This window comes from Tachysurus fulvidraco, chromosome 3 (assembly GCF_022655615.1).
Source record: "Tachysurus fulvidraco isolate hzauxx_2018 chromosome 3, HZAU_PFXX_2.0, whole genome shotgun sequence".
Classification (NCBI taxonomy): Eukaryota; Metazoa; Chordata; class Actinopteri; order Siluriformes; family Bagridae; genus Tachysurus; species Tachysurus fulvidraco.
The window spans coordinates 15,352,289-15,373,153 of record NC_062520.1 but is presented as its reverse complement, the minus strand read 5'-3'; the positions used below and the strand labels follow the sequence as shown (position 1 = coordinate 15,373,153).

The 20,865-nt window shown below is 37.6% G+C and overlaps 1 protein-coding gene across 11 annotated transcripts in view; it reads left to right on the top strand.

Moving 5' to 3' along the window:
* The window catches only part of ptprub (protein tyrosine phosphatase receptor type Ub), a 193,237-nt gene that overhangs the window by 85,968 nt on the left and 86,404 nt on the right, over window positions 1-20,865 (top strand). For all 11 annotated transcript variants that reach the window (XR_007140115.1, XM_047811098.1, XM_047811100.1 and 8 more), the window contains exon 3: window positions 10,057-10,328. Coding sequence is in view for 10 of the 11 variants with exons in the window: in XM_047811098.1 (XP_047667054.1) it covers window positions 10,057-10,328 (272 nt within the window). In the remaining variant the exon portion in view is untranslated. The remainder of the gene's footprint in view (window positions 1-10,056; window positions 10,329-20,865) is intronic.

The window sequence follows — 20,865 nt, the reverse complement described above, 5'->3', positions numbered from 1 at the left end:
TTGAATGCTTTTAATTACACTTTGTAGTTCTACCACCTCTGTTTAAGGTCCTTGCTTCAGGAGCTGGCATACTACATAACGAGTTCATGATGCTAACAATATGTTTGTGTACATAATAATAATAATAATAATGTTATATTGCTGTCACACTGGCCCGGCTCCTGTATCCGTTTTACAGATTCACATTCCAGTTTTTGTCTTTTTTGAAAACGTAAACAAGGCAGTGGATTTATTATTTGGACAGTTTTTATGTTCATAATGATGCAGTGTATCAGCTGAGCCACAATGTGACTGTTTGAATGTCATAAAAGAAAACAGAATAATAAAAGAGAAATTTTCCTGTAGCATCATCCTCATTCTTTCTCCATCAATAGTTGTATTGTTTTGTTTTCTTTTAAATGCTCTATTCTTCCTCTCTTTCATTACCTCCTCAAGGTTTTATTTACCTTTTCTCCATTCTATTTCTCCCCATACACTCTCTCTCTCTCTCTCTCTCTCTCTCTCTCTCTCTCTCTCTCTCTCTCTCTCTCTCTCTCTTTCTCCTCCTTTTCCTATCCTCCACCCCTTCACTCACTGTTATCTCTGAGATAGCGGCTGTGATCCTTTCGTGCTCTGGATGAATGATGATGGAGACGCACTTACTCTTAATCTCCTTATGTATGTTCCTATGCCCTTGATAGGGTCAGCATGGGATGGACCAGACATGTTATCAGATTTCACAAGGCTCCAAGGCATAATTTTCCAAAGGTCACTTGATGTTTGATTTCTTCACTAAGCTTTATTGGTGAATGAGGGCATCTGCCTGATGAGGTGAATAGTCAAAGGTTAGACACAGATGGCGTCCAACAAAAATGTCATCATGGCAGAAGGGACAGCTGAACTTATTGAATAGATCAGCCTGAGGACTTCTGTGCTTATGCTGGAGCTTTCTATCCCTCCTTTTAAACGACAATTCACAATAGAAAATTCTATTGTGTGGGAAAATTATTCTCATAACTGTATTAAAAAAAAAGAGAGAAATAGAAAAAGAAGACAGTAAGACTGTGAGTTCACTGCAGTAATAACAAATAAGTAGGACATGATTCTTTTTATTTATGATTCTGTCTGAGAAGTTCTAGTAGCAGAGACAAGTCTTTTTTCCACTAAACTGACACCCACCATGGAAATATAATAATATTCTAGAGTTTAATAAAACAGTAAAACTTTAAAGAGTTTAAAGAGCTGCATATTGATCTTGATTTACTTCAGCCCCAGGTGTTGCACACCGCTGAGGCAGAAGGACGAGAAATGACTGAGCTGTAGAATTAGACATGGATTTCAGCCATTACCTTCATAGCACCGTAAGCGGCTTATGTAAAGACGTACTTTGGTTCTTAGATAGGCTGCTAAATAGCTTATCTAGAACTTATCTAGGTTATTGTTTCTTTTTTTTTTTGCATGTCAGAATAATGGTTTTGATCAGACAGAATAAATGAGTCCTGATTTCAGCGACTGATGAACTATAAGTGAAATAAAGGCTCAGGATTCTTCATTTGCATTTGAACATTTGCTCATTTGCAGTCGAACGTTTGTTAAACTCCAGTACAACCCCACTAATCTTAAATGCAATAAATCGATTTTTTAATTAGGATAAACAATCAGAATTAAATGCTTTGTGTTAGGAAATTGAATGAGTCCAGCATTGCTTGGTAATTTCAGTAAGATAAAAAATCCTATGGGGGGCACGGTGGCCTCACACCTCCAGGGTTGGGGGTTCGATTCCCGCCTCCGCCTTGTGTGCGTGGAGTTGCATGTTCTCCCTGTGCCTCGGGGGTTTCCTCCGGGTACTCCAGTTTCCTCCCCCGGTCCAAATACAAGCATGGTAGGTTGATTGGCATCTCTGGAAAATTGTCCATAGTGTGTGATTGCGTGAGCGAATGAGAGTGTGTGTGTGTGTGCCCTGCGATGGGTTGGCACTCTGTCCAGGGTGTATCCTGCCTTGATGCCCAATGACGCCTGAGATAAGCACAGGCTCCACGTGACCCGAGAAGTTCGGATAAGCCGTAGAAAATAAATGAATGAATGAATAAATTCCTATAAGTGTAGACAGGCTGGTATGTGTTGCTGATGGTAGCTCAGATATTGTACTTAGTATAATAATTGATAATAATTGATTTTCTAGCTATAAATCTTAGCTTAAGAGTGATTCAGGACCAATCAAATGCAACTCCGAGCAAGGAAAATACAAAAACGTTTATCTTACCGCGTTTGCTGAGTATAAAAAAAAGAAAAAATAGGAGCGCTTTTAAAACATGGTCTATTATAAACCTTTACTTTGTCTATGTTAAGATATTTGAGGTTATATCGTGTAGAGATTACCTTTGTGATTGATCATTTAGAGATGCGCTAACATCTGTATGTTATAAATTGTAAACATCTCCGACACAGCGTAGAAATGTCATCACTAAATGATGTTATTTCTGACGCTATGACATTTGGGCTCTGTTTTAGATATGTTTGTATATATCTAAATGCCACAGCTGCAGAAAAAGAATATATATATATATATATATATATATATATATATATATATATATATATATATATATATATATATATATATTAAATTTCATATATATAATTACTGGGTGTAGTATTGAAGTTGTGATCCTGTGACATTTTGCTAAAGACAAATGAAGTGACAAAAATACATTCATTTACATGTACAAAGAATTAAGGTGTCTTAATAAAGATTCATTATGTGTCAAGAAACTGTCTACCTAAGAAGACTTATTACAGTATGCGAATTATCATCTCGATCTGCCTATGTAATAATGTGTATTAAATTAGTGAGATCTGATGACTATCTATATGAATATAATGCTGCAAAGCCAAAGCTTCTTTTCATTTGATTATTATGTTGATTTAACGCAATATTCCATGATACATTATGAACAGAAGATTTATAAGCTCAACGAAGCAAGCGTTCTGATTTCACCAGTTCTATATTTATTAATAGCATGCTGTACTTTTTTTTGATTTGTAGAGCACTTCTGTAAGTATCCTCACATAATTATATCATAATAATAACATATGGAGCGTACCTGATGATAGCATGGTACATTAGTGTGCCACTAAGAAATATATGAGGAATTTTCTATTTGAAAACGATACCATCTGGTAATACAGCTAATATCCCGCTAGCATACACTAAAAAGTACAGTTCAGTTTATTTTATTAACAAACTTTGTCACAAAGCAGCTTTACAGAAATCTGGATGTAGATTTATATTTAGATCCCTAACGAGCAAGAGGTAACAGAGGAAGAGGTGATCTCCTTGATCTGAGACGAGGGAAAAGACCTTGAGAGAAACCAGACTCAGAAGGGAACCGGTTATCTTCTGGGTGACCTTGGGTAGTGCGATGATAAATCATGCGTAGAAGACTAAAGTACTAAGATTGCACAGAGGATACTCATGAGACTCATCCCACTGAATGCCATTTTCCTAACTACTGGTGATATCTTGAACTACAGCAGTGAAGATACATCATGTAATGGTTCAATTACAAAATGCAATACTTTTTAAGGGATTCAAATAATGATTAGACTATAAAATATTCATTAAAAAACATTATAGATTTATTAAATAGAACCAGGGGGGCACGGTGGCTTAGTGGTTAGCACATTCGCCTGACACCTCCAGGGTCAGGGTTCGATTCCCGCCTCCGCCTTGTGTGTGTGTGGAGTTTGCATGTTCTTGCATGTTTCCTCCCCCGGTCCAAAGACTTGCATGGTAGGTTGATTGACATCTCTGGAAAATTGTCTATAGTGTGTGAGTGAATGAATGAGTGTGTGTGTGTGCCCTGCGATGGGTTGGCACTCCGTCCAGGGTGTATCCTGCCTCGACGCCTGAGATAGGCACAGGCTCCCCGTGACCCGGTAAGTTCGGATAAGCGGTAGAAAAGAAATGAATGAATAGGTAGCACCAGATATTATTGCAATGTTTTAAATCCTCAATTCAATTTCAGCACTATTTATTTGCATAGCAATTTCATATTTGAGATTGTCCGCAAGCAGCTTTACATAAGTATAAAAACAGAAACAATTTTTATTTTAAAATTTAGTTACGAAATCTTTCCAATAATTTGTCCAAATGAACAAGCCATAGGCGATGGTGGCAAGGAAAAACTCCCTGAGATGATATGAGGAAGAAACCTTGAGAGGAACCAGACATTTGGGTGACACTGGACAGGAAATAATCTGCATGTAAATAATGTCCTTTCTGCAATAGTTTATAGTTGAGTTGACTACAAATCCTTACTGTTTCACAGTGAACAGAGAACACTTTTCTTCTTATTATTATTTGTTTCATTTTTTGGAAAAGAAATTAGTATGACTTTACTCCAGCTAATTTTTTTTTAATTCCATGACAATATCATCATATAATGATAAATGTGTTGGTGTGTTTGACGTGTAAGGAAAAAATAGAGTAGAGTGGTTAGACTAAAGGTAAAACTAACAAGAAATTCCAGCATATTGATAAAGAATTTACTTAAAATGTTCTAAGAAAAAAAAAAGAAATCCAACAATTATATCATTGTACAATCTTGTGCTATTTTTGAAAGGCAGGTCTGACAGGTCTGATTCTGAATGCTTAACTTATACAACAGCTTTGCTATTTTGATTTTTTCCCCCCTAGGGTTTACATTTACTTTACAGGCTGTCAGACTCAAAATAATGTGGCAAAATGTGCTTTATTCGCTTTCATGCCTCTATACACAGTGTGTGGCTGTTAGTAAAAAATACCCAACATGCACTACCCGTTACATTGAAGAAGATCTTTAGTTCAAATTCACTCTTTGCTAGGATAGAAATCCCAGACCTTCTCGATGCAGTGCACACTCGTTCGTCTGTATCGGATGGATCAGATTTTGTGGTGGCGCTTCATATTCTACTTTTTCACCGTGTTAAATGCAGGACTGCTTGAAAGCACAAACAGCATGAGCAGCAGAATCAGAGGGTGTGGATGCCATCATTGTCAGACATTTAGTCTCTTATTGTTCATGCACTACATCATCAGCAGTGAAGGTTATTGCAGAATCAGTCATGCTCACACTGTATACTTTTCCATACAGCTCTGCCATTTTAGACAAAAATCACACATCATCAAAATCTTAAAATGCATGATTAGAATGCACATGGTACAGCAGATTTAGTGCCACTGCGTCACACCGTCTATGACCGTTGCTGGGATGGTTGTCTAAAAGCCTCGAGCAGGCGGAGGACATACTGTAGATTACACTAAACTTAGGCGAACCTGAGATGGCTACAAATACTGTATGGTAGCAGACACGGTGAAACCTAAACACAGTATGCTAATGGACCTGCTAATACTGTCTTTGGTTTATCTGACCCTGTTTTCTGCATGAGGCCGGATCACGCTGATTGATGATGTAAGCAGAATATTCAGTTTCCTTTAATTGCGGATCTATCATTAAAGGAACCTCATTATATAATCTGACGTGGAGAACACATTATCTCACTACGTTATAAAATTCAACCAATATTTTATTACGTTTATCCAGTACGGTGTGACCAATTATAGTTTTAAAAGACTGCTGAAATTACATACTGGCTTTTGAATAGTTAGACTTCACATCCTGGAACATTAAAGGTGTGTTTGCCAGTTTGTCATAGAAGACAGATTTCCTGCATTTTTCGAGCAAACCTTTACAGTCGGAATGCTTGGACTTCCTTTTCAGCTTTCTTATCTCTGTATACAGCTGAAGTGGGTGGCCGTAGACACAGAGCCAAGAGTAAGATTTGCCCTGCTGCCTCGCCAACCCACCACAAACCATATTACAGCGTCACTTTCAGTAGATGGCTGTACACAGAAGAAAGCCTGTTCACTGTCCTTACTTCCCAGATGTTCTTAATTCCTCACATCTGTTTATTTTTCTTTCCTCTATGAGGATACTCAGTACACTATGCAGTGCAGAAAGACAGTCTTAGTATTGATTCAGACTCTGACTATTCTTTGGTAGTGTATTTTTATTAGGAACTTGTTTGTTCTTACTTTGTGATCATTTCCACACTGACAGCACTTGACAATGACCTTTTTTCCCCCACTATGCATCACTGAACTTGTTTTTTTTTCTGTCGGTGATGTCTCTGTGTATCTGTGTGGCTAATATGCACTCAGTGAAGTATTACCTCTAAAATAACTTCTGAGGAAGCTGTTTATGTAAAACAGATTCAGAGAACAAGGCTAGATAAATACACACATACACAGTCTAATACGGATGACATAATGTTTTCCAGTCGCATATGATTTTAGAGTCTGTAGTATCTGTGGAGAAGCACAGAGTAATTATCTAGCTACAAATTTTTTTTCTCCATTTACTTACATTCTTATCAGTGTAGGCTTTCCAGGAGTGAAATACTGTATATTCTTACCCACAAGTCAAGTTTTATAGTCTGGAAATTCCCATAAGTGAAAGAAAAATCCATTAATGGTGCTGGAGCATCACAGACATTTTGAGAGATGGTGTCTGATCACAAACCAATTGATTATCTACTTGACCAAAGAATATTCACACATAGCTAGCAAGGATTTTGACATCTTTAGACAGACAGGCAGTTTTTAACCACACGGGTTGTTAAACTGGCTTCCGATCCAAGTACCTGCTACTTGATACTTGAATTGCTTGTGATGAGTTGTTCAGTGGTGTTGGGGGTGAATAATACACAGAGTTTTACTCAGGAAGATCCTCGCCGATGTGCACGTCGTGCTCAAATTCCACATAGCAAATTGAGTTGAATATTCTGGGGTTGGTAAGAATTTGGGAGATTATTATCTAACTTAGACTACAGCCAGAGTTTAAAGGCACTCTATAGTAGTGTAATATTTTGATGTTCATGCACTGGGTGTGACTTATTTCACTGTGTACTGCAACAGCTATATATGGTTGAAATGACAATAAAAAGCTTCTTGACTTGACTTGACTTGACTTATGACTTATTCAACTCCCCCGGTGTTGTTTGGGTTACATCTTTTCTGTGCACAGCTGCATTATCTTGGACTTTGTTGTAAGGAAGATAAAAGTTTAATTCAATTAACCTTATTAAACTATTTGTTTATGCTGTGAAGGATTTTTAGATACACTGATCTTTTTAGGAAGTAGTAGCTCAGTGGTAAAGTTGTTGGACTTCTAATTAGAAGGTTGTGAGTTTAAATCCCAGGTCCACCAAGCTGCCTCTCCTGGGCCTCAGTTGCTCAGTTGTATAAATTTAAGTCACTTTGGATGAAGGGGGTCTAGAAAATGCTGTAAATGTGTTTCTCTCGCCCTACAGAAAAAAGTGTCGTTTTTTTTTCCCACCTGAAACCATTTTAGTGTTTTGGATTTTTTTTTAGAAACATGAAAGGGTTATTATTTGAATAAACTGTAGTTAGGAGTTATATTTTTCTCCACGGGAGTTTAGTTTTAACTCCTGAAAAATCAACTCTCATAAAAAAAGTTAGTTTAACTTTGTGGAAGAATTTTCAGAAAGTTTATTCCAAAGGCCAGAATTTGTGCCCATTTTCATACAAATATACAGTACATCGTAGCTCTCTATCGTGTAACTTCATGGCTTGTTCCACTATTTTATACAGAAACAAGAAAAAAGAAAAATAAGGAGGACATGTTGGTTGAGGAGACCTGGGCAGTGTATAGACAAAAGACATTAGTGGTACATAATTATTTTAATACTGGTTGTATAACTAGCAGGAGTCATGTGTTGTTTTTTTGCTGTTCTTTAAATCCATTTGGGCAAGCAATGTTTTACTGCTTACATTTTGCCCTTGCCCTACTGCACAAATAAATGTACAATAAACTGGATTCAGGGATCAGCTGTGCATGACAGCAGAGGAATTCGATTTCCTCTTGGGCTTTTGTTGGCTGTTTCTCATCGCTGCACTTGTGATTAGTCGTAGAGAGGCTCACACGATTACACAATTCATCGCCGACAAAATCATGCATGATTCTCTGTGATTGTTCCAAGACTGAGAAATTCGCTTTACTGAAACGCTGACACAAGCGGTCACCATGGAAACGCACAGCGAGTAGTCGTAGCGGTCCAAAACTTGATGACCGGGATATCGAGGGTAATATTAATATTGTGTATGTCTCATTCTACTAAATCTTTTTTTTTTTTTATCAAATTAAACATTTATATGTCTTTTTACTGATATATTTGTGTTGTCATGCCATAGTATGCCATAGTCAGAAAAATAAAATAAAAAAGCCTATATTTTCATCCTTTTGGGCGGTTTGCCAGAATTCATCCACTGGTTTTTCTGGACCACTTTACAATTAGTAGTCTGTAACTTCAAGTAGGGCTTAATTACATGCTTGCTTCATTCAGAATTCAGGTTTCACTGAGCTTATGTTTACATTTTGTTACGTGCTCATAAAAGCTGCAAGCATTCAATGAGAATTATTAGTACATTTTCCACCACAACATCTGCTGTTTATGTGCTCTGTTGTGTTTCCGACATGACTCGACTCATTAGACACATAAACACAGCAACGCGCTTATCATTGTTTATTCTACACATTTGTGTACATAATGCATGAACAAGTCTCTATGTCTCGGTTTAACTCGAATGATTCCTAGTTCGGTTTTTACTGATATTTATGAGTAAACATAAATGTAAAGTTTCTGCAGCGTCTGTGACATATCTTACTTTTCTGTTTTATTCAGTTAGACAAACGTTCGTTTTCTTCCTTCATGTTTCCTTTTCCATTGAACTGCCCCAAAGTCCTTGGAGTGGAGGATAACAGTCTTCAGCACTGCATTCCTACGCACAAGCTACACACAAGCTTCAGTTAATCTTGTTAGTCTGTGTGCATTTGAAGGGTGTTTGGGTCAGTGTGTCCTGAAAAGAGAAGGAAAAAACTGCAGCTTGTGTATGTGTGTGTGTGTGTGTGTGTGTGTGTGTGTGTGTGTGTGTGTGTGTGTGTGTGTGTGTGTGTGTGTGTGTGTGTAATAATAATAATAATAATAATAATAATAATAATAATAATAATAATAATAATAATCACCATCATCATAAATCTCAAAGTGCTTTGTATAAAGACAGTAATTGCAGTAATGCCTTGTTTGCTGGTGTATGTGTGTGAACATGTAGAGATGTGTGTATGGGCCACTGGTAATTACTCACACTTCTCTTCTTGCAGATGGACTGCTATCCTCAATGCCCCACTGTCCTCTGTGTGTAATCAGCATGTCACTGTAATTAACAGTGAGGAAAGTACTGGACCGTGTGTGTGTGTGTGTGTGTGTGTGTGTGTGTGTGTGTGTGTGTGTGTGTGTGTGTGTGTGTGTGTGTCCTTCCCTTAGGAATGTTTTTAGTATCATTTCTCTGCTTGTCGATATGACAGCGGTATTTAGAAGCCTGCTTTCACTGAGACTTAAATAAAACTTTTGTTCTTCTGTTCCACATTTTTTGATTCTCTCCTTTATTTCTTTTGTGAAATATGAAGAGAGAAGCCCTTCAACTTATCTAAGCAAAAACGGCAAACAGATATACAAATAGATAAACAGCGGCTTTGAAACATGGGAATGGGAAAACAGCAGTTGGTTGTATCAGTGAAAACTACACAAGCGTGCCAGACATGCTTCACAGAAAATCTGAAAATCACTGTTTTTCCCCTGTCTCTTTGTTCTCTGGGAACTAAACTAAAATACAAACGTGTGCCTGTTTTCATGTTTTCTTTTGTGCACTGGCTTTAATGTGAATTGCATTTTATTTGAAATGTTTTAACTGATATATTTATATATTTAAGAAGATATGCATATTCATTGCACTTCACTTACTAGGCTTCTAGTTTTTGATTTATTGAGGAGGGAAAAGCTCACCATGTTCACCTTGAGTCATTACTCTTCCTGTCCTTAAATGATCTAAATTCTACTCCATTCGATGAAGCTTCTAAATTAGCATACACATTTGCATGGCTCTTGCGCAGTATGTGTTGACACTAATAGCAGTTTTCTGTAATTGACTCTCACCGTGTCATGTTCCTCTACCTCCAGGCTCCTACATGATAGTAAACTCATCCCAGCATGCCGCGGGCCAGAGAGCTCAGCTGCTGCTGCAGACGCTCAGCGAGAATGACACGCACTGTGTCCAGTTCAGCTATTTCCTGTACAGCCGGGACGGACACAGCCCCGGGGCGCTGCGAGCATACGTGCGGGTGAACGGAGGACCGCTGGGCATGGCAGTGTGGAACGTCTCCGGCTCGCAGGGGCGCCAGTGGTATCAGGTGGAGCTGGCAGTCAGCACCTTTTGGCCCAACGAATATCAGGTGAGTGTAAGTCTCTAGCGCTGGGTAAGAGCTTCTGGTTAAGGTCCTGAATAAGGTGCCTGTCTATTAGTAGCACATCACTGTGACTGAAACTGGGTTACGATGTCGCAATATGTTTCTCTACTCATCTGAGGAAAAACTGATGAAGTTCAGGCCCTTAGATGCGAGGCAGAGTATTAATGATGTGTCCAGTGTTCTTTTTCATACAAGTTGTTTCTCCTGAATATTATTTTTAGATTTTAGAATTGATTGAATCAAGATAAAATACCTTTATAAAATGTCTTTCACTAGGGGGGCACGGTGGCTTAGTGGTTAGCACGTTGCCTCACACCTCCAGGGTTGGGGGTTCGATTCCCGCCTCCGCCTTGTGTGTGTGGAGTTTGCATGTTCTCCCCGTGCCTCGAGGGTTTCCTCCGGGTACTCCGGTTTCCTCCCCCGGTCCAAAGACATGCATGGTAGGTTGATTGTCATCTCTGTAAAATTGTCCGTAGTGTGTGATTGTGTGAGCGAATGAGTGTGTGTGTGTGCCCTGTGATGGGTTGGCACTCTGTGCAGGGTGTATTCTGCCTTGATGCCCGATGACTCAGGCACAGGCTCCCAGTGACCCGAGAGTTCGGATAAGCGGTAGAAAGTGAATGAATGAATGTCTTTCACTAATCACTTCCTACCTGCTTATTTTAAGAGTACCTACTGTATGTACAAGATGTACAGTTTAGTAACAAGAAACCACTATGATGAGAAGCAGCTGACTAGAAGTCGGAAAAAAAATATCTTGAACAGTAATCAGTCCTTCAGTATACCAAAAATAATCTGGGAAGCAATACCGTAAAATCAAACACAAAAACCTATTACGGTGTTTCTGTAGCCTTCTCATGGCAAGTCTGAATGCAAAAGAGAATTTATTATATTTTGCTTTGATTTTTTTTTTATTGTCTTTTAGATTTTTTTGCTTAGATTTTTTATGCAGCTTCCCTGTGGCTAAAATAAACGGTTGCAAAAATAAATGAATCATTTCTACATCAATTGAGGTCCATCAACTACATCAACTGCTTCTTGCGATTTATGTTTTTATGAATAAAGGTAAGTTTAATTATAAAGATCTACAACCGTTTGATCAGTTATTTATTTCTTTACCTACATGATGGCACAAACCTATGGCTTTGCTATGTTTGGATAAACATTTTTATTCACAATGATCTTGTCGCATTCTCAGGCTACACAACATTATGTAACATTTTAATTCATGTATTAATAGTTAGGTTCATGGCAGAATTCTCCTGTAACGTAATAATCATTTCTATGTTGTCATTGTGACATGAGAGTCCTACAGACCTACTGAACTAATTTTAAATATCTGTATATTCCACAGTGATGTCCAAATAGAGCGACACTAATTACTGAAAGGCATCAGTTTTGCCCTCAATCCGAGCTTTCCACAGTGTCGAGGTGACACTCTTGTTAATCACACTCCTTGCTTACTTTAATTGGTATTGACTCAGTGTGCAATCTGTGCATGTCTGTAGGTCTGTGCTTGCTTCAGGCCTTTGGGTGGGTTCAGGAGGTGCACTGGGGGAATAGAGTTAGAGCAGATGCTATGATAGATATGGCTTAACACTGGAGTGGGAAATTATTACAGGAGTTATTAACTAACACTTGTATCCATAGCGGTTTGAATAACACAATTAGACAAAGACTGTAATAATCCATAATTATATTGCAGCGCTGTTAAATTCTCAAATCTGATTGGTCAGAAGGTGGTAATTAATTTTCTATTAAATCACAACAGTAGTCCTGGCAGTAATTCAGATGATAGGTTCATATTAAAGTGTTTGTTTTAATACAATATATTTTATCATTTACAGAAACATTTATGGCAGACAGTTCTCATAATCTAAATGTAACAGTAAACAGATAAAACAGTGTTGTTACTGTAGGTAACTTAGATAACATTTAATCATGATATGAAGAACCACATCATAAAATTATTAACAGTTCCCAGTGTTGGCACGTTGTGGTCTTCAGTAAGAGATAAAGAATCTGGAGGATCTGAGGGAGACAATTGACCTGATTAAAAAAAAAAACATCAGAGAAAAAAAAGGCTGGAGAATCAACAAATGTATGTGTGTCATTCATTAATGAATTCAAAACTGTAAACATTGACAAATGGTGATATAGGAATGAAACAGAAAAATAATTTGGGCCATGACAGTAACATTTTAGATGGTTTGCTTTCTAACATTATATTTGGGAAACCTTTTAAAGTACATACTACTGCCTAGTTCCTATAGCACCTGACTATAGCAGTACTGTATTTGCACTAGACCATTACTTATAAGCTTCTGGCTTGCCTCCATCCCATACAGTAATTGATTAGTGTGTGTGTGTGTGTGTGTGTGTGTGTGTGTGTGTGTGTGTGTGTGTGTGTGTGTGTGTGTGTGTGTGTGTGTATGTGTGTGTGTGTGTGTTTGTTTGGCACTTAGGCAATGCCCTACAGGTCTTCTTGAGCTGGAAGTGGGTGACCAGCTCAGTTTGAGCTTCATCCATATATTCAATTTCTCCTTTCTGCAAACTCTGCGCAGCTGTCAAAAAGCAATTACGTTGAATAGTGTGTGTTTTTATCAAGAACTGTCAATCCCTCTGACTTAATTAACTTCCACATGGCAGGGAAAGATATGACCTTCATGTGTAAATAATAGCCCACTCACAGCAGTGAAAGGTGCAGCAATGCCCAAAGCATTTTAGACGTCAGTGAGGAGCTTCGAGCTTCAGAATTATTGAGATCACACACTCACATATCAGACGAACTCTGATTGACAGCACAGACCCAGCAGCACAAACACACTTAAACACACTAAATATGCAAAAGTACAATTTACATTGCATGACTCGAATATAGAATCTAGAATTAAATCTAGAATTTTCCCCATTTGATCACACAGTGTATATAATATTCAAGGTGCTTCATTTTTTGCCTCATATCCATCTGTTGGAGGACTCTCTATTCCGTTTCTCTCTGAGATCTCATTAAAACTCTGAATTAGTAAATTGATATGCCAGTCTGAGTGGGCAAAGTGCGAGAGATTGTGTTACATTATTGCTTGTAACATGATGAGGAGCAACCAGTGCATGAATTGTGCCTGCAAGTGGCCTGATGAGTTTGATCTTATCTCCAGTCACATTGCACCTTCATCACACTGACTCGGAATCTGGGTAGGAATTAAAACCCACATAGGACGAGTAACACTTGTTTATTCTAAAGCACTTGTACAGAGACTGTGTGACCGATCGGTATTTTCTTTCATCTGACAAAATCCTTGGATTGGTTTGGGGAATTTTTCAAAGGAGAACAAAGTTTACTTTAATTCGGTTTTTGAGAACCCTTGAAAATTGGTGAAGTCACACAGGGTTTCGTTCAAACTCTGTGAACAAATATAACACTTGGGAGCCATACCAAGTAGAAGTCTCTTTTTTTTCTGGGAATTGTGTTCAGAATTGCAAACAACATAGAGAACAGGGAGGCAAGTTTAACACAGGTAGGTCCAGATTTGTTGTTTTTAACGATTGAAAGGCAAGCTCAGTATGAGAAACATAAAGGAACCAAGGACATGAGGCTTAGAATATGAAAATAATACATGGGAAACTTTACTAATAACATTAACACTATAGAGTCGATGATTTATACACTGACCTACATCAGATTTACCAACAAAGTGTCACAACCAGGAGGAGGAAGACAGACCCAGAAACAAGATAGATACAAATGAGTATGGTTTAATAAATAATAAGACATAAAACAGGAACAAAGACGAAAACTATACAGGACAAAAGACGAGGGTACACTGACGTTACATAGACAATACGCTGACGGTACACTGACGATTACACTGACGATTACACTGACGATTACACTGACGATTACACTGACGATGATTCCGTGCTGTCATCGGCAACGCAGCTCGGGTTAAATAGACATAATTAACAATAAGGAACAGGTGTGTAGAGACGGGGCGGAGTAAACAAAGGCTTGGCATACGTGTGACACGGAACATACACAAGCGCACATGGCCAAAAGTCCCGGTTGAGTCCTGACACAAAGATAAGTGTAGCAGAATAGACCTGGGTGAGGTGTGGACTATAACCAGACTGAGTGGTCAGGGACGAGTCAGATAAGTGTCCTCCCCATCATAATCAGAAGAAACACAACGAAAGCAGGTATGTGTTTGTGTGTGTTTGAACCTGTCTGGGGACTAAGCGAGTTCTTGTTGGAATGACTGTGGGACAGTAAAAAATGCTGTGCAGTCTATATGAATTGGACATTGAGTAAATGTTTGATTGATTGGTTGATTGATTCATTTACACATCCTTACTTCTGTGCTAGGATGTAGGCTTATTCAGATCATCTTATGATTTGTATATAATACAATTTTTATTGCATATAATTTAAAAAAAAATAATATTTGTGATAGACCCACCAAAATCTAGTTGACAGATGGATTCTTGGATTGTCATGGATTCTTATTCTATAAAAGACTATATCATAGCTGTTAATTACATCCAAGAATCCAGGGGAGATTAGGAGAACTTCATCCAATGAAAAACTGCAGGTTCTTGTTCATATGATTGTTAACCTATCGGCTAGATTACTGTGTATATAAAAAATGACAATGTCCATGTGATTTGCTTTAAGATTAATAAATATTAGTTGAGCTGATTTTGATTCATTTGGTCTGTGGGTAATGCCATATGAAAGGTTAGCTGAATGTGTAGGTGGCCTTTGTTTTGAGTGAGTTCTTCTAGAAAGAAATGGAGATAATTCCATTCTGCCTCTTCCAAGAAAAAGATCTGTGAAATGTATCATAGAAAGCTTTATCCATCTACTGCTACAGTAGGAATAACAGTAGCACAGAAAACTAATTTGGCAAAAAATCTTTAGTTGGCTTTCATCGAATATGAGCAGTGTGTGTGTGTGTGTGTGTGGGTCTTGAATCTTTTCTGTTCTTTTCTTTTCTTTTCTTTTCTTTTCTGTTCTTTTCTTTTCTTTTCTTTTCTTTTCTTTTCTGCCTGTGTCTCACTTATGTGTAGGCTTATTATGGTTATTAAATTGAATAGTTTAAATGGCAATGTTTTTTCTTCTTCACTACTGTTGGATGTGAAAGCATCTTATAAGAGCATGGAGAATAATTTTACTATAATTAATCTGAAGCTAGGGGGGCACGGTGGCTTAGTGGTAAGCACGTTTTGCCTCACACCTCCAGGGTTGGGGGTTCGATTCCCGCCTCCGCCTTGTGTGTGTGTGGAGTTTGCATGTTCTCCCTGTGCCTCGGGGGTTTCCTCCGGGTACTCCGGTTTCCTCCCCCGGTCCAAAGACATGCATGGTAGGTTGATTGGCATCTCTGGAAAATTGTCTATAGTGTGTGAGTGTGTGAGTGAATGAGAGTGTGTGTGTGCCCTGCATTGGGTTGGCACTCCGTCCAGAGTGTATCCTGCCTCGATGCCCGATGACGCCTGAGAGAGGCACAGGCTCCACGTGACCCGAGGTAGTTCGGATAAGCGGTAGAAAATGAATGAAATGAATGAATAATCTGAAGCTTCACTACTTACTGGATGGCTCTTTTTTATTTATATTATATTGGATTCGTTCAAACTCGTTTACCGTCTTAATACGGTTTGTTTACTTTCTCTTACTTCTGATTGGCTGCTAGGTCCTGTCTGTTGCTCTGCACTCTGACTTTTTTTCATGCCAGGTTGTTGAGGTGTGATGACATCTCATAGTATCTCAGCTTGCCTGTGATGTGTGTGTACAAATTTCCCACCAATTCCATCTCCCTGACACAAGGCTTACTGTGAAGTACTGAACCAAACGTGTCTCTTTTTCATTATTAACAACTGAAGAACAAAATCTGACACACACTACGTTTGAGAATATATTGAAACTCACTTATATTTGTTTTAGAAAATAGAAAGAACACCATGGATTAAAAAAAAACCAATATTCATAGGTTTAAAAGTAAACCTAACAAGCCTGCTTTCACCCTGACAGGAATTTCAAACAATAGCACAAGCCTCCTTGGTGCAGCCAGATTTCATTCATATGATTTGGGATAGAAAGTGACAGAGGTTGTTTTATTTTTTTTTTGTTGGTATTCTTTTACTATTCTCCTGCATCACCTCTGATTTCAGTCAATGACTGACTCCTAATGCTCAGTCTACAAAAAGGGAGACAGAGAGGCACAGAGAGAGAAAATAAAAAATAAGAGCTTACTTATCAGCAAAATATAATGAATAAAGAATTAAGCAAAATTCCCCGAAGTTCATCTGTTATCAAACCATGTGTCTCAGCCAGCAAATGAATAAAGCATCAATGAAAGAGCAGAATTCTTCATCTACAGCCTCCACAGGTGTCTTCTCAGCATTGCGGTCGAACCCCGCTGGAGGCTTTTAGTGCTAAGGCATGTGACTTTAAATATTAAAGGGTGTTGGTTTCAGCATCCGCACTGGCAGCCAGACTATTCCCAGGTGGATCTGAAGTGATAGTTCAGGATAAAGAGGTCCGCCGATGTCGGGAGGAAATGAGAAAGCTGTCAGCGGGAGTCTGTCAGTAAAACTGCAGGTGATTGCCACCTCTCATAGCGATAGGTTGTGCTACAACATATACACCTGCCAGTTATCACATGTCTGACACCAGCCGTGTGTGCGGGTAATAAAATCTATAGCACTGCACATTCTTTTACGAACTGCTTATTTAATAAAAAATGTCATTATCATGCATCGGCAGTATAAGTAATCTATTCAGTATCAAATAAACATGTTGTCTTTCACATTTTAATGTGACTCGATTAGAAACCAGGATGTAAAACAAAAGTCAAGTGAATAGAGAGCATTGTTAACTAGTATGCTGTATTATTGTGTTCAGATGGCATCAACCCTTTACACCAAATCATGAGATCAAGACTTTTTATTAAATCTGTGAGAATGTGAGAAACCTCACTGTCTGGGTTGCAACATGGGCTTCCATCCATATTCATTTCACGGGTGATGGTGCATTTGCTTTTATCTGTGTTTATGAGAATGTCAGTGGAGGAGCAAGTGTAAAACACGAGAGAGAGAGAGACAGAGAGAGAGAGAGAGAGAGAGAGAGACAGAGAGAGAGAGAGAGAGAGAGAGAGAGATCACCTTGAACTTAAAATATTTCATTTTTAAACTTTTGCCTGTATGCTATGCTCAGCTCCATATTTTTGCTATTATTACTGAAAGTGTATAAGCACCGTATTATCAAATATTAAAGATGTTATCATGCCTGCCAAGACTGCTAAAGAGAGTTGGATTCTAAAGTGTTTGCCTTACTCAGATTTTTTTTTTCTTTACTGAACCTTTTCTCTCACTGTCTCTATCTCCTCCTTTACATCAGTCCTTTTCACCTTCATGATTACATTCACAACAACAGAGCTTCATACTCATAAATGTTTTAATTGTATTAATAACAGCTCTGACAAACCTCTGGTCAGCTGTGTCAAAACAAAGCAAGCATGACTGACTAAACATAAAACAGAATTTATGACTCAATATAAAACAGAGAGTAAACGTGACGATGCAGTTTTCTTCATTTGGACATTAAAAGAATGACAAATAGAAAAATCAAAGGAGGGATAAGAATACGTTTTTAGTTATAAGTAGGATTTTTATCCGATGTGTAATGTGTGATAATAATATTTATACACTAATAATAATACACTTCAATTTCTTTTTATGTATTTAACATTTTTATCCGAATAAAACTGATGGAAAAATGAGACTTAGAAATGCTGTCAGTAAGAAAACTCAGAATCAATTCATCCTGACACGCACCGAATTGAAATGAGTTTAAACGTAAGGTAACTTGCAGATTTGCCTTTAACATTTAACATTACACCCAGAGTATCAGCCTGCTTCCTCCTGAACTATGATCAATTTCCTGCCTTTATTAATCTAATGAATGCCACTGGCATAGAAGCTAAATACGATCAGGATGAAATACCTTATCAAAGCCTTGCTAACTGAGAGCACAAGTTTCTAGGCATGTCTTATCCTCTCTGCCCTGTTTGTTGCACTTCCTCTTTCAGCGAATATCCCTGTCAAGCACCGTGTACACTTTCTACTGATAATACAGCACTTTTCTCATCCCCCTATCAGTAACACAGTGACAGAGAAGGTACAGACAAAAGAGTAGTCTTCTACCTGTCCCTCTGCTAAACCCTGACCTAGTCCTACACCCTTATCACTTCCTCTGTCTCCTGTTTTCAGTAATTTACCTGTCTAGTTCTAGCAACCTGTCTTTTTGTCCATCTCTCATACACTTATGTTCACAAAGGTGTTTTTTTTGGTTTTTTTTACAAGCTACTTGTGTCCCTTTCTAAAGTATTGATGAGTTATAAGTGGTGTGCAAAGTATATGGTTTTGTATATGGCCTGTTTTCATTCATTCTGCAGGAAAAACCATGCATGTCATGTACGTTAAGTGTGCTGCATGTGTGTAGTAGTAGTAGACACTGCTGAGTATATGTTCTAGTTAAATGTAGCCAATTCATAGCAGCTAGTTTGCCACATTATTTTGTCTGGCTCCATAAAAGGGGTGTAAATTAATGCTATGCTTGTTGCTTGGATTTATTTTTTTATTTCACTCATTTTTCATTGCAATCTTTATTCATCATATAAAAAGTATTTATTGAATAGAATAATAGTTACGAAAATTATTTAAATCTTTGATTCATTACTTTATAGGAAAACTCTTTAATAATGCTTTTCCATTGAGCTACTTTTGTTAAGCATACAGTGGATAAGATTAGACCTGACTGGACTAGAAGATCTTTCATCTGTGCTGCCATTTGTTAATCCAAAAAGAGCTTTCTATATATTAATAGTAATAATACTAAATTAATGTTTATTGTTAATAAATGGCTATATCTTTTATTTAGTGTTTGCTGATGTGTTATAACAATGTTATATAATCATTAACGTAATATGTAATATGTTTAACCAAATAAAATGGATGAAAAAAGGAGATTGAATCAAGAATCAGACTGAATCAAAAATAGCAGTGTTTGTGGTTAATATTCAACATTTCAGTTTGCGCTTCTGCTCTTAATACATTTTCACTCTATATAGAAGAAAATTGTCCATTTAACCTAATCTAAACCCATACATATATGCACAAAATCCACTTTATTTATTAGATTTGTTTTGGTTATTTCTGTAGTATTGTATCTACAATAGCATAATAAATGTGGGAAAAAAATAAAATGTTCATCTTGATGGCTGTCGTTTCATCTCCCAGCCTACCTTTACTAACAATAATAACACAAGACTGTTTCTTTGACCCTGGCATTTTTTAATAATTTAATCATCTATGAAAAGGATCAGTCAACCATAAGAAGGTTTAATGACACACTAAGTGAAATAGATTATTTTGTGTCATTAATTTAAATCCTGCTGAACATCTAATTTTATATAAGCCCTGTTACTTACCTCCACATCCCTGATGGCTGATCATGATAGTAAATGGACGGGTTAAACATCAGTAACTCATCTTTACCATTATCAATCCACATATAAATTCACCCCAATGGACAGCAAATTCTACCTCTGATCTTTATTCTTATTCGTTTTACATTTTCCATATAATTTTTTCCCTTTCCAACTTGCATAGATAAATTCTATTTTTATTATTATTATATTCCTATTATATTACTATTCTATTTTATGACCCAGACAATCAAAACGCATTTCATTGTAATTTCAGACTGTGATATCTATAGTTGGGTATGAGGAATAACATTTTAACTTAAGTGCAATCAACTGACTCGACTCTCAATGATATTCTACATAAATCTACATTCTGCGCTAGAAAGAAATCAGGCCTATCTTTTTATACATGCAGTTTTTTTTTTTTTTTTTTTTTACAGCAGTTGGTTGTCACTTTGTTCTTGATTCCAAAAAAGTAAAAAAAAAAATCCACTTCCAGTTATTTGTTAACAGCAAATGAGAGAGAACCAAACCTTAATTTTGTGGTTGTCAACCCTAACATGGCTAACCCATATGTAGCAATAGCCACTGGTTCTGATGAATATTTTCCTTTCTTTGGTATTTGAGTCTTCATTATTAAATTAAATTTACTTTTTTTGTGAGTTACAAGCTTTTCCAACAAATCTCTAGTCTAGACTATTCAACAACTTAGCAACCTGTCTTACGATTAGATATAGCATCAGTTATTGAAACATTAACGTAAGACACATGCATTTGACCTGTGGTGTCTAGAGGAAAATGTCAGAGATTGAGTCACACTAGAGCAATTAAACAAGCTCTTTTGGGACTTGTTCCAGTCTTTAGCTGTGTAGGCCTTCTGTAAATCACTTCATTACCCAGCTAATCTAAAGCTGACTTCATGGCTCTGACCACTTTTTCCCCAGCCAGCTGGCTAAGCTACATCCCTGCCCACAGCCTCCCTGCCATCCATCCTTCTTTTCCAATCCAGCCAAGTCTCTCATCCTTCCTCGGCGGTCTCT